This window comes from Neovison vison, chromosome 7, assembly GCF_020171115.1.
Source record: "Neovison vison isolate M4711 chromosome 7, ASM_NN_V1, whole genome shotgun sequence".
Classification (NCBI taxonomy): Eukaryota; Metazoa; Chordata; class Mammalia; order Carnivora; family Mustelidae; genus Neogale; species Neogale vison.
Genome location: NC_058097.1, coordinates 51133930 through 51148723, shown reverse-complemented (window position 1 = coordinate 51148723; position 14794 = coordinate 51133930). Strand labels below are relative to the sequence as shown.

The window sequence follows — 14794 nt, the reverse complement described above, 5'->3', positions numbered from 1 at the left end:
CTGGCATAAAAACAGACACATAGACCAGCGGAACAGAGTAGAGAGCCCAGATATGGACCCTCATCTCTATGGTCAAATAATCTTTGACAAAACAGGAAAAAATATACAGTGGAAAAAAGACAGTATCTTCAATAAATGGTGCTGGAAAAACTGGACAGCTATATGTAGAAGAATGAAACTCAACCATTCTCTTACACCATACACAAAGATAAACCCAAAATGGATAAAAGACCTCAACGTGAGACAGGAATCCATCAGAACCCTAGAGGAGAATATAGGCAGTAACCTCTTCGATATCAGCCACAGCAACTTCTTTCAAGATATGTCTCCAAAGGCAAAAGAAACAAAAGCGAAGATGAACTTTTGGGACTTTATCAAGATCAAAAGCTTCTGCACAGCAAAGGAAACAGTCAACAAAACAAAGAGGCAACCCACGGAATGGGAGAAGATATTTGCAAATGACAGTACAGACAAAAGGTTGATATCCAGGATCTATAAAGAACTCCTGAAACTGAACACACACAAAACAGACAATCATATAAAAAATGGGCAGAAGATATGAACAGACACTTTTCCAATGAAGACATACAAATGGCTATCAGACACATGAAAAAATGTTCGTCATCACTAGCCATCAGGGAGAGTCAAATTAAAACTACATTGAGGGGGGTTGGGAGAAGGGGGGTAGGGTTATGGACATTGGGGAGGGTATGTGCTTTTGGGTAAATTGGAAGGGGTGGTGAACCATGAGAGACAATGGACTCTGAAAAACAATCTGAGGGGTTTGAAGTGGCGGAGGGGTGGGAGGTACCAGGTGGTGGGTATTATAGAGGGCACGGCCTGCAAGGAGCACTGGGTGTGGTGAAAAAATAATGAATACTGTTTTTCTGAAAATAAATAAATTGGAAAAAAAAAACAAAACAAAACAAACAAACAAAAAAACCACATTGAGATACCACCTTACACCAGTTAGAATGGCCAAAATTAACAAGACAGGAAACAACATGTGTTGGAGAGGATGTGGAGAAAGGGGAACCCTCTTACATTGTTGGTGGGAATGCAAGTTGGTGCAACCACTTTGGAGAACAGTGTGGAGATTCCTCAAGAAATTAAAAAGAGAGCTTCCCTATGACCCTGCAATTGCACTACTGGGTATTTACCCCAAAGATACAGATGTAGTGAAAAGAAGGGCCATATGTACCCCAATGTTTATAGCAGCAATGGTCATGGTCGCCAAACTGTGGAAAGAACCAAGATGCCCTCCAACAGACGAATGGATAAGGAAGATGTGGTCCATATACACTATGGAGTATTATGCCTCCATCAGAAACAATGAATGCCCAACTTTTGTAGCAACATGGACAGGACTGGAAGAGATTATGCTGAGTGAAATAAGTCAAGCAGAGAGAGTCAATTATCATATGGTTTCACTTATTTGTGGAGCATAACCAATAGCATGGAGGATAAGGGAGTTGAGGGAAATTGGAAGGGGAGGTGAACCATGAGAGACTATGGACTCTGAAAAGCAATCTGAGGGTTTTGAAGGGATGTGCGGTGGGAGGTTGGGGGAACCAGGTGGTGTGTATTAGAGAGGGCACAGATTGCATGGAGCACTGGGTGTGGCACAAAAATAATGAATACTGTTATGCTGAAAAATAAATAAATTAATTAAAAAAAAAACAAAACCAGATTTTTGTTTTTTGAGACTCAGCTTTTGAGTTTGTCCATCCTGTTTTCTTTTGCGGGGGGGTTGTCAGTGCTGAAACCTGGGAATGAAAATTCTATTTTCTGTATCAGTATTTCTGTATCAGTAATTTCTGCTGCTTATTTTTTCCTTTTACTTTAGATTTATTGGTCTTTTTCCACCTTCTTAAATTGGATGTTTTAGCTAATCAATTTTCAGCCTTCTTTTCTAATAATTTGAAATTAATTTACCAATTTAGTGCATCCGTTTCTCCCACCAAGACTCACACAATGCAGATTTCTCCTAAATGGAAAATAGGTTTGGATGTAGGACAGGCCAAACACACACACACATGCTTACCAAATTAGCTCCCTTCCATCATTTTGATATACAGTTCTTATTGCTTACTTTTATGCAGTTTCTAATTTCTATTATGATGTAGTCCCTTACCCACAAATTTGTTTTTAAAGAGACTTTGCGTGGCTCAGTTGGTTGAACAACTGCCTTTGGCTCAGGTCATGATCCCAGGGTCCTGGGATTGAGTCCTGCATCGGGCTCCCTGTTCCATGGGGAGTCTGTTTCTCCCTCTGACCTTCTCCCCTCTCATGTTCTGTTTCTCCCTCAAAAAAATAAAATCTTTAAATAAAATAAAATAAGGAGACTTTGCTGTTTTGTTTTTAAGATTTTATTTATTCAGTTGAGAAAGAGAGAGATAGTATGGGGGAAGGGGTAGAAGGAGAGGTAGAAGCAGACTCCCCACCGAGCAGGGAGCCCTGAGATCATGATCTCAGCTAGGGGCAGATGTTTAATTGACTGAGCCACCCAGGCGCCCTGACCCATGAATTTTTTTAATGTGATTTTTAAAATGTCTAATTATATGACTTCCTTCTGTTGTATTTTCATTGTTCATATCTGACTTGGTTACATTGTGGTCATAGTACACGGTCTGTATAATGATTTGCAGTTTGTCAAGGCTTGTATTACGGGTTACTATGTGATCAATTTTATATTCTGTGTGCTTCAGAAGATACGTATTCTCTAATTATTGAATATAGTGTTCAACATATATGTCCATTATGTCAAACTTGTTAACTGTGTTCAAATGTACATAATTGGGGCACTTGGGTGGCTCAGTCATTAAGCCTCTGCATTTGGCTCAGGTCATGATCCCAATGTCCGGGGATAGAGCCCCCGCATCAGGCTCCCTGCTCAGCAGGAAGCCTGCTTCTCCCTCTCACATGCCCCTTGCCTGTGTTCCCTCTCTCGCTGCCTCTCTCCATGTCAAATAAATAAATAAAATTTTAAAACCTACATACTTACTGTTTTTCTTCTAAAATTGTGTCAGTTTTCAACAAAAATGTTGAATTTGTCAATTTCTCCTTACGGTTCCATCAGTTTTATACATTTGAACCTGTATTATTAGGTCCATGCAATTTATAACCTTTGTATCCTTCTCATAAATGTAACCTTGCAACCTCTTTATCTCAAAAAATATTTTATTGCCATAATGATTTTGTCTTTTGGTTAGTATTTGGCAGGTATGGATTCCTCCTTCCTTTTACTCTAAAATCTTACTGTGTCCTAATGTTACAGATGTGTCTCACGTCAGTTGCAGAGAGCTGGATTTAAAACGGTTCAGTCTTCAATGTTTGCCTTTTAACTAGTGTATTTAGTCCATTTGTAAATAATTGTAATACCTATTATTAGTATATGTGGATTTATAATACTTTATCTTCTTATTGTCCAACTTTTTTTACACTAATATTTTATATTTTGTTTCACATTCTCTTGATTTTTCCTTGATTTTTTTTCCCCTCTGCTGATCTGTGAATGTAGCAGAAACCACTAGTGCTTTCTAATAACTGTTCTCTGTTCTTCCAGCCTTTTTACTCTGGCCAGTGGGATGTGGACAGAAGTCATGTACTCCACTTTCAGATCTGGCTTATAACTCATTCTCTTTCCCTGTCCACCAGATCGCTGGCAAAAACTCCAAAATCTAGAGAAGGGAAGAGCACCAAGGTGAGAGAAGTCTGGATCTTTAATGACTAAATGTAGGGCACTCCCACCCTTGTTCCAACCTACACTGTAGAATATTCTGATGCCTGGTTGTATGAAGTCACTGAGATTTTGTACTGAAACTGTTAGAGAAACTATTATTATTTACCATAACTAATACATAAATTATAGATTGTTTCTGGAAAGTGTTCAGCTTTTTTCTCTTTGCAAATTGCCTCTCCCTTATTCTTCCAATGATCTCTTTCTGGAGCTCCTATTACACATATGCTGGACTTTCTCCTACTACTCTCCATGTCTCATAAACATTTAAACATTTTTAATTCAACTATAGTTAACATATGGTGTTATATTAGTTTCAGGTGTATAATATAATGATTCAAAAATTCTACACAATCCTCATCAAGGTAAGTGTAATACTGGGGCTCCTTAGTGGTACAGTCAGTTAGGCATCTGACTCTGGGTTTCAGCTCAGGTCATGATCTCAGGGTTGTGAGATCAGGCTCCGAGTTGGGCTCCATGCTCAGTGCAGAGTCTGCTTGAGATTCTCTATCTCTGCCTCTTCTCCAGCTCATGTTCCTTCTCTCCCAAATAAATAAGTAAAATCTTAAAAAAAAAAAAAAAAGATAAGTACACTCTTTTTTTTAAAAGATTTTATTTATTTATGTGACAGACAGAGATCACAAGCAGGCGGAGAGGCAGGCAGAGAGAGGGGAGGAAGCAGGCTCCCTGCTGAGCAGAGAGCCCAATGCGGGGCTCGATCCCAGGACTCTGAGATCATGACCCGAGCCGAAGGCAGCAGCTTAACCCACTGAGCCACCCAGGCGCCCCGATAAGTACACTCTTGATCCCCTTCATTTCACCCATCACCCCACTGATCTCCCTTTGGCAACCACCAGTTTCCTATCTGTATTTAAGTCTATTTTTTTGTCTGTCTGTTCATTTGTTTCTTAAATTTCACATTGGTTAATCTCATATTTTTAATACTGTAGTTTGTGCTCTATTCTGGGTAATTTTTTGGATTTTCTCTTCCTAGTTCTGTAATTGGTTGTTTAACCCATCCATTAACAAAAATAATCTTTGTTATTTTTTTTTTCATTTCTAAGAGTTCTTTTTGGTTCCTTTACGAATACCCTGATCATTTCTGAGAGGGAACACAGGAGGATTGGGAGAGGAAGAAGCAGGGTTCCAGCTACGCAGGGAGTCCAACACGGGACTCCATCCCAGGACCCCAGGATCATGACCCAAACCAAAGGCAGATGCTTAACAACTGAGCCACCCAAGCACCCCTGTCTTTAATATATATTAAACATATGTTAGCTTATATTATGCATCCGATAATTCCAGCACGTTAGGTCCTTGCAGCCGTGATTCTTGCTATTTGTTGTTTCTGCGAATCCTCCCTTGGGGTACCTTTTGCCTTACACATTTTATAATTTCTTTTTCTGAGCTCATATTCATGGAGTTCTATGAGGTTTGGCAGAGAGGTTCTGTTTCCCCCAGAGATTATTTATATTTACTAATGACCGGTGCTGGGGGGCAAACTGCTATCCACCAAGCACCTTTTATATTAATCTCAACTTGGGGTTTTCAGACTATGCATGTTGTGTGAATCTGAACCAAAATCCCACAAGAGAGTGGGGTTTGGGTACAAATTCTCAAAAAAAAAAAAAAAGAAAGAAAAAAGAAAAGAAAAGACATTAGTTGCTTGCTATTAGAGGAAGAACCAAGACATACATTTTATTGCCATCTAACCCTTTCATGGAGAGTATAACCCTTCAGGTCAATTATCCCAAAGCAATTACTAGCTTTAACACTAGCTGAATTCAAGCTTAATTAAGTTTAATTTTTGGCCTCTTAAAGATTTCCCTTAATTTCTTCAAAGTTCATCTACGCATTTACAGAGGATTGTTGAAATATATTTTATGGTATGTTTTAGGTGTCTTTTACTACCGTGTGTCTTGTTCGTCTCATTTTGTTGTCACCTTGCCCTAAATGAAGTATTCCATGGGTCTTCAAACCCTGCAGCTAACCTCTATTCTCTCTCATTCCCTGCCAAATATCCTTCCATCAGGCTCCTAGACCAACAGAGTAAAAATATATAATGTGTAAAGTTTTAAGTCCCTTGGTAGACTTGGTACAAGTAATCAACTATTCCAAGAATTTAAGAGATACATGAGGAAGTCACCAGTTATTAACTGCTTTGCCATAATTAGTGAATCTACTGCATTCTGAGAAAACTGTCTCTATCTGGTTAGGAAGGACCAGGCAGAGAGGGTCTGGGATTCCAGCATTTGAATTGAACAATTAATGGAAACCAAGAATGGGAGTTACACATTTTTTTATGACAAAAGCAAAGTTCCACTGATGCAGTTACCAGCACCATTTTTACCTTTGTTTCATAGGGATAAGACCTGCCACAGACCAGTTTCAAGAGGAAGGCCGCCTAGGAGAAGTAGGGTCAGCAGTCACCATCAACCAAATACTGGAAGTCAAAGAACACCATCATTATGTGTCTGGTGAAGGCAAGTATAGGAGATGGAGAGAATGACTGCTGTGTTAACCTCCACTGGGCCAGAAAAAACTTTCCCAATCCAGGAAAACAAAATGTCTTGGGTCCACTTACATTAGCAAGTGCACTTTTACCTCTTCGAATGTCAAGTTGCCAGCCAGGGAGTTCCACTTTGAAAAAGAAGTATTTCGCCAAATAAACCAAGTCCTTATTTCCTAGATGAATTACTCACACGGCAGAGAGGTTTTTCTGTTATTTATTCAACATATTAACCTTCTTTTGGTTTTTCCTCACCTGAAGCCATGGTTGGGACTTCAGTGAGTTCCCTTTAGCTTCCGGTGTGAAGATATCTGTTGCCCTACTGTGAATCATGGAGACTGTGAAATCCACACCAATGAGTGTGTACAAGAAGTAGGCAGGGACAGGCAAGATGGTAATGGCGATGAGGATGATGAGCAAGACTTTAGCCCATGATGGATAAACTCGGATCACCTCATTGGACTGTGGAGAAAGGGAAGATTTAGAATACCCAGGTTCTCTGAAATGGAAGGCTGTAGAGGTTCGGGGTAGGTCATGAACCAAGGCCAGAGACTAGATAAATGAATCTCTAAGGGAACCAGGGAATAAGGTGACAGAGTCCTAGAGACCAGAGCAGATTGGAACGTCCTCACCCACTCCCTAGGGGGCTCTGGGGTCTTAGACGGAGGCTCACAATGCTCGAATCCCAGGCCAAGTAGGTGATGTTCTTCAGAAGCAGATGAATCAGGGTGCTTACAAACAGGACTAGCAGGACAAACGGAGACAGAAAACACCACAGCCAACGATAGATGGGGGATATGGGGCGGCCCAACATGGTAATCAAGTCTGCAAGGAACCTGAGAGGAAGGGCCACAAGATCTTGGGGGACCTTTTCAGGCTTTATCCAGCCTTGGGGAGGGGTCAATCCAAACCCAGCCCGGGAGACAAAGTTTCGCATTTCTTAAACCTTTCTGTTCACCTCTACAACCAGTTTTCTTGCCTCTTAATTCATCACCTTTCAGTCTGATTAATGTCCCAGTCCCAAGATTTTTTAAAAAACAAAACCCCTAAACATTTCTCTCTTCCATAACCTTTAGAATCAAAGTCAATACATCTGGTTTCTAAATGTAGTTTCTTCAAGTTCACATATCTAGCTTTCTTTGGTACACCTTCTTAGCCCCAACATGGATGCACATCGGGTTTCTTTTGCCTAGAATGTCCTCCTTTCTTTCCCTTGACAAACTCCCCTTCCTGTCTAGATTCTGTTCAAGCACCCCCTCCTTGCCTTCTTTAGATAATCATTTGTGTTCCCAGAGTGCCCTTGGCTGTCTCTATCATAGGCTTACTATCCTGCCCCCAAATCTACCTAATGTTTTCTTCTTTCAACTCTGAGAGCAGAAAACTCAATGTAATTTATCCCAGTATCCTCAGCGCTCACAAGGCCTGCCTGGTGTGCCTGCTTGGGCACACCTGGGTAATATGTGAGAGTGAGTGTAGAGTCAGCAAACTGATGCCAAGAGCCACTATCGCCTAGAAACACCGCCACATTTGGATTACATGCTGTTTCTCAAATGTTAGTGTGCATACTATTTACTTGGGGGTCTTATTAAAATGCAGATACAGATTTAAAGGTTTTGGGCATAGCCTGAGGGTCTGCTTTTAAACTCCCAGGTGATGCCAATGCTACTGTTCCAGAGCACACTTAGAGAAGCAAGGGATTACATGCCCACACTACCCTGGTTAAAATTAAGGTTCAGGAGCCACTAGGACTTGATATGGACTGTCCACCACTTTTTCATTCTCCACCTGTTTTCTCCAGGAATTAGCCCATGCTTTCTCCTTCCCACCCCTGGGGGCTCTCCAAAAGCCTGGGTCAGAGGCCTGACAGTGAGAGCAGGAGGGCAGTACTCCCTAGGGGCTGTCGCTGTGTGGAGGCGTGACTGCAGATCCAGGGCTTGGGGCATCACCTCCTGGCCCCATAGATCCAGGCCATGGCTATGTTCTCCAAGATGATAATGAAGAAGAGGGGCAGAGATACCCAGTAATCATCCAGCAGGTTCACATAGTAGCTGCCCGAAGGCCTCACGAAAATGAGGCTGCCCAGGAACATAGGCACACAGACGCCCACTGAGGGAAAACATCAGATTTGGATCAAGTTCAGAATTCAAACTAGGTTGTGTAAGAGTCCCAGTAGGGTTAAGCTCAACAATGGTGTTAGGTGGGAGTGGGGTCATAGATTAGAGTACCTGTGAGCAGTTTTGTATATTTCCTGAGGGAAGAGAAAGTGTCCTGGAGTGGGGTAATGATGCCCTGCGTGATTCCGGTCATGGTGCTCAGCCCCAGGCTCACCAGCAACACGAAGGTGGTGATGGCCCAGAAGGTAGACCCGGAAAACACACGGATGATATCAGTAAATGCCACAATGGCCACACCGGGACCCTCCATAACCTGTGAGTGAAGGGAGGAAGAGCGAGGGCTCTGAGCTCATTCTGTAGAATCCTAACTGCTTTCCTGCCCCCTCTCCTAGGAAACCATCTGTAGCTCTGTTAATAGACATTGTTGAACTCATCTGGCCTTGAGGCATGAGGACTTCATCCGGCAACAGCTGCTGGTCTGGCAACTCTTTGGGATGGTATGAACAGGCTTATGTGAGCTCCAGTGCTTGGTGCTACAGAGGCTACAACTGCCTTACTGCAATAGCGTACGGTAAACCTCTGTCCTGGTTGTCCGGGATGCTGCCAAGAATTGTCTTTCTGGATTCTAGAGACATCTCTGCAGAGCTTAAGTTTCTGGTGCACTGGGGAGGGGGTTTGAAGGGAACATGAGGACCCCATCCCCAGCCCTTACCTACCTCCTTCAATTCTTGAGCTATGCTGCAAGTGGACATATAGGGTAGGACCATGTCTTTGAGTCGTTGAGGGAGGCTCTTGAGCCACCTGGAGTAGATGGAGCTTGGATGAAGATATATACTCTCTGGAGGGCTGGCCTCGACAGGCAGCACCCTGGAAGCTATCAGACCCAGCACTGTCTCAGCATTCCTGGGGACAGAGGTAGAATCACATAAAACCATTATGGCCCTTTAAGATAACTTCGCTTCTCTTCTACATGAGAAGGAAAACCGCTAGTCTAGAGTTTCTGAACTGCACTGCAACCTAGGTCTCCAGGGTCCTAGTGCTACCTGTCGGACACCTACTTTCATAAGGCGTCTGCTGAGGCCAGAGAGTTTTTCTGACTCACGTGGGGCCCTGGAGCTGGTCTTTCATACATTGTCATGGAGGGCTTTAGGACGTGTATCTCCTACTAGACAATCTCAGGACAATGTTAAATCTTCTCTACTTTCCTGACCAGCTGGCCTCTCTAGTCTCCTAAAGTATAACTCTTCACTTTCTCTACTTCGGCCACACTCAACTATTTGAGCTGCTGCAACCAGCCATGCTCTCCAGCATGCCCAGATCTTTGGCACATGACATTATCTCTGCCTAGAACCACCCACACTCTGCTCCTGCTCAGTCTCCCCCAATTCTACCACTATACTGTTCTCCATATGCAAATTCCTACAAACGCTCACTCAACTCCCTGGACTCCATTTATTGCCATGGAAAGCTATTCAAGATCTATTTCCATAAGGGCAATTCAACAAGCTGCAGGAAAGTAGTATGGTTTCATCCAGTTTTTTCAATGACATGTTTCATAGAGAAACACTTGAAAGACTACTAGTTGTGGTTATCTGTCAGGAGACACACTGAACTCGGGAGTGCCTCCAGGAGGAAGTCTTCTCTGACTGCCCCAGGTTGTTAACAGCTTGCTCTTGTGCATTTCTTATCACCCCTACTAACAGTTCTCATCTCCTTGTCATTATCTATTTAGTATCTCCTTCTTCAAAAGACTGATTTTCCTGAGGGCAGGGATAATGGTCTGCTTCACCACTGGTTGTGTTCCCAGAACCCAATACAAACACAGGGTTGCCAGACAGATGTTTTATAAATGTCTGATGAGTATGTTAGAATGAATCTCACAGGAGAAGAAAATCAGGAATGGGTTAAGGGGACTCTGGTGGGGCAGTAGCTCCTTTATTATTTTTTCTTATCTAATGATTCCACTGAAGCCATTCTCCCAATTTTCCATGGAAGACCCCAGTTAAGAATGGGGTGAACACAACTTTGAAAACCTCCAAGTTTGAGGGCTTCCCTAGTTTAGAAAGGCAGATCTGAAAGAGATAGAGTTGGAGTGATTCAGGTGTTTCAAAGCTTCAGGAGGCTCCTGTCTGAGGGTCCCATATTGACTGAGCCAATAGCCCTGAAGGATGGGGGCCTAGACTGGAATTTCTTGAGCTATTTCTCAGACTTTGGTCTTTTTGATGATCTCCTCATGAAAGATTGGTCTCACCTCATGTAACATCTTTCGGTGTTCTCTGTGGCCAAGTGGCCCATTATGGCAAATACAAATACAGTGGCAGTTAGCGAGGCAGTCAAGTTGAGAAGAGCCACAACAAAGGCATCCATGACACAGTTGTTGGCCCGAGGGATGTATGAGCTGATTGCAGTGAAGCTGCCAAAGCCAGGGCCCATGGATAAAAAGAGCTGGTTCCCTGTCCGGCGCCACACTTCCACAGAGTACAGGGCTGGCAACTGGGGAGAAGTACTGTGTGAACTGGGATATAAAGGGAAGTAAACCATGAAGGGAAGTAAACCATGGGGTAAACCATGATGCGATGGAGGATGAGAAGGCACTGAAGGAGGGAGCCTGGAGGGCCTCTATCAGAAAAACAACAATTCTGTCCCTGACATCCCCATGTGGATAAGAGGATCAAAGGGCAGGGAACACCTCACCTTGGCAGCCAACAAATTCTTGAGACCAAAATGTGCACCTTCCAGCATGAGACTCCGGATTAGGAGACAGAAAAGGATGAAGTACGGAAGGAGTACTGAGACATACAGCATCTGAGTAGGAAGTATGATTCAGAAATAGAGGTCAGCAAAGGCAGAAGCTGGGACAGTGGGATCCAAGACTACTGAGAGTCAAAGTTCATACTAGAAGGAGTTAGAAGTTGGGAGACCTACAGGCATCAAGTTAGGAGAATATAAGGGGGTCTCAGAAAGAAAGGAGTCTATCAGATTTTAAGTTAGAGGATGGCTCACCTTTCCAGTGGACTTTGGTCCCTTGATCATGGAGACGCAGATAATAAACCAGGTAACAAAGAGAGAGACACTGAGGTGCACAATGGGTAGCCCACCCACTTCAATTTCATCTGTGGCCTTCAATACATTCCGGTACCAAAAGTATGTGGTAGACGTTGTCCGCTCACATTCAGGATCTGAGGTGAACTCGCCATGGAGGAAAATGCAAGACCACAAGCCTCCCTCTTCCAGTCCTCCTCCACCCCCTCCCTCAATCTCCATCATCTTCCTGCTCATGCCTAGTCTCTCAGTGATCCTCTTCCTTCTTCATTGCTCTAACCTTTTACAGCCCTCCCACTTGCCCTTCTCTTCCCTCTCTTCTCACCAAAAGAACTGGAGTTCTTCAGTAAGGGGCACATTGACCAAGGCAGTGGAGACTGGAAAGACTGAACCAAATAGAAGAGATTCCAAGCCATGAGCACACTGTAGTACGAGCCCACGATGCAGCACACCTAGGGACCATGAAGAATTCTGGAGACAGGAGAAGAAAGGAAGGCCAGCAGAAGGGAGGGGATTTGACCAGAGGACTGTGGGACTGAAGAGACTTGACCCACAGAAGTGAAGTCATGGAACCCCTCCCAGGACAAGGAACTGTTGGGGTCGGAGTGGGGCATTAAGGGTAGGCCTGGGCAGCCCAAGACTCCTTACCATGAAGCTGCTGTACCCCACACCACCCATCCAGGGGCTGATGACCTTCCATACACCAATGCTGCCCTGACGCATCCTCTGACCGGCCGCCATCTCCAGGAATAGAAGAGGAACCCCGATCAAGTACAGCATGAGGATGTAGATGATGAGAAAACTGCCTGTGCAGGGAGTCAGGAGGGCCTCTGAGAACCACCCGGCTCCTCAGTGCCTGGACTTCCTTGGGGACTGGGAAAACACCTCCCCCCCCCCACAGTGACCTCCCTCAGAGCCACCAGCATCAGGGCTCAACTGTTTCCACATCCCTCATAGTCTCAAGTGTCCCTTGAGTCCCCAGTTCCTGGAAGACCAGATGCCCAGTTTCCACTCCCTCCCTCAATCTCAGCCTTCAGCCCCACCATCCTCACGAGCCTAAGTGTTCCAATATCCTGCTCACACCCACCTAACACGCTAGGTGTTCAGGTACCTGGCTCCAGCATTGGTGGTACAGTGGTGAGCACAGCTGCCATCCAGGTACCTGGTTTCTGCCCTAGTCAGGTTCCCAAATCCCCCCACCTCTACATATTTCAGAGACCCCAGGGTAGCTAGGATAGTCGTCTGGCTCCCCACCCCCTTCTGGGTCCATGATTACTAGTCCCCAGGCTCACCACCTCCATTGTGAAAACACAGATAAGGAAAGCGCCAGATGGTGCTCAGTCCCACAGAAAAGCCCACGTGGGCCAGCAGGTACTCAATTTTATTGGCCCAGGATGGTCGATTGGTGGGGGGTTCCTCCTTTGGCTCATCCTTGTTTATGGTCTCCAGTATTTCATCATTATCTTCATCAGACCAAATGTATGATGACACCGTGTCACACTTCTGTTCCTCTGCCATCAGTTCCTCAATAGCCAAATCAGACTTTAAGAGCTGGGAAGCTGAGGTAGTAGCAATCAGGGATTTGGGATCCGAAGGTCTAGAAATCTGGGATTTCTCATCTTGGGTCTCCGTGTTTTCACTAACAGATGTCATCCTGGGTGGACTCTAGTTCCTGCTTCTGCAGGGATGGGGCTTCCTTCTTTGTTGACCTTAAGGACATCAAGAACTACAGACTTCAGACACATGAGCTAAGGAAAGACAAGACTCATCCCATAAGAACCCCTGAGGCCTCCCAAACCCTTTCATCCTTATGTGAGAAGAACATGAAGTCTCTACTTCTGAAAACATACCAAGGACATGCATGACTCTGGAAGGTAATAATCTTAAAACAATACTATCTACAATAATACCAAAAGACATAAAATGTCTAGGAATAATTTTAACAAAAGATGAGCAAGGTCTTTAGACACACACACACACAAGTGCACACACTAAAATATTACTGAAAGAAAATAAAATGAAGAGATAGAGCATGTTTGCGAAATGGAAGTATAACAATGTCAGTTATCCCCAATTTGATCTATAAATTCAATGCAATTCTTATTGAAATCACATCAGGGTTTGGGGGAAATTGACAAGCTGACTCTAAAATATACATGAAAAGCAAAAGCCCTAGAATAGTTAATACAATCTTGACAAAAGAGAACCCAATGTAAAGACTAATTATAAAACTATAATAATTAAGAGAGTATGGTATTGGCACAGGGATCTATGGCACAAATAGGTCCATAAATCAATATCCTATACTGTTTAATACAGTAGTTACTAGGCACATATGGTTATTTAAATTAGTTAAAATTAAGTAACTTTAACAAGTTAGTTCCTCAGTCATACTAGCCATATATCAAGTGCTCAGTAGCTGTATGGCTACCTGTATGTATATCAAGTGCTCAGTAGCTGTATGGCTACCACATCGGAAGGACAGATATCAGGCATTTCCATTACCACAGAAAGTTCTGTGGATACCTCTGGGAGAGAGTTCAGAAACACACAAATATGGACACCTGATTTACAATAAAGATGGCACTGCAAAGCTGTAGAGAAAGGGCATTCTTTTCAATGAACACTGGTCATTAGAGCACTTGGAAATCTACATAGAGATAAACGAATCCTGCCCTCCCCAACTTCACATATTAAATAAAAATATATTCAGAGATTGAAGTTCTAAATGTGAAAGGTAAAACAGTAACACTTCCAGATAAAAAACTTGGAAGAATATCAAAAAGGACATAAGGGGCACCTGGGTAGCTCAGTGGGTTAAGCCGCTGTCTTCGGCTCCGGTCATGATCTCAGGGTCCTGGATCAAGCCTCATGTTAGGCTCTCTGCTCAGCAGGGAGCCTGCTTCCTCCTCTCTCTCTACCTGCCTACTTGTGTTCTCTCTCTGTCAAATAAATAAATAAAATCTTAATAAAAAAAAGAAAAGAAAACAACTGTGCTAACAAATGAAAACCAAAAATAATTTTAAAAGGACATAAAAAGCACCAATCATAAAGGAAAAGTTTGACACCGTGGATTAAATTAAAAGGAGAAAATTCTTCAATGAAAACTTTGCATTAAGTAAGTAAACAGGGGCGCCTGGGTGGCTCAGTTGGTTAAGCATCTGACTTCACTTCAGGTCAAGATCTCAGGGTCCTGGGATTGAGCCCTGTGTCAGGCTCCCTGCTCCACAGGGGGCCTGCTTCTCCCTCTCCTCCTGACTCGTGCTCTCTCTCGAAATCTCTGTCTCTCAAATAAATAAATAAATAAATAAATAAATAAAATCTTTAAAAAAAAAATAAGGGAGTAAACAGACAATCCCTGGGGCAGAGGAAGATATTTACAACGTATGT

The 14794-nt window shown here is 43.3% G+C and overlaps 1 protein-coding gene across 1 annotated transcript; it reads right to left on the bottom strand.

Annotated features, from left to right (window-relative positions):
- Positions 1–1939: 1939 nt before the first annotated feature.
- LOC122913877 (orphan sodium- and chloride-dependent neurotransmitter transporter NTT5-like) lies at positions 1940–13101 on the bottom strand. The gene is made up of 12 exons (XM_044260515.1): positions 12697–13101; positions 12053–12210; positions 11730–11856; positions 11366–11541; positions 11057–11167; positions 10614–10855; positions 9079–9265; positions 8474–8675; positions 8195–8354; positions 6922–7084; positions 6504–6710; positions 1940–1987 (listed from the first exon to the last, which is right to left on the bottom strand). Exons 1-12 carry the CDS (start codon positions 13055–13057, stop codon positions 1940–1942), a joined length of 2142 nt encoding a protein of 713 aa, XP_044116450.1. The 5' UTR covers positions 13058–13101.
- Between the last annotated feature and the right edge of the window lie 1693 nt (positions 13102–14794).

Coding starts and splice junctions, on each gene's coding strand:
- LOC122913877 (XM_044260515.1), bottom strand. CDS start 13,057: ATGACATCTGTTAGTGAAAACACGGAGACCCAAGATGAGAAATCCCAG. Junction 11,857..12,052: donor TGGGGTACAGCAGCTTCATG/GTAAGGAGTCTT, acceptor CATGGTCCCTAG/GTGTGCTGCATCGTGGGCTC. Junction 8,355..8,473: donor ATATACAAAACTGCTCACAG/GTACTCTAATCT, acceptor GTTTTCCCTCAG/TGGGCGTCTGTGTGCCTATG.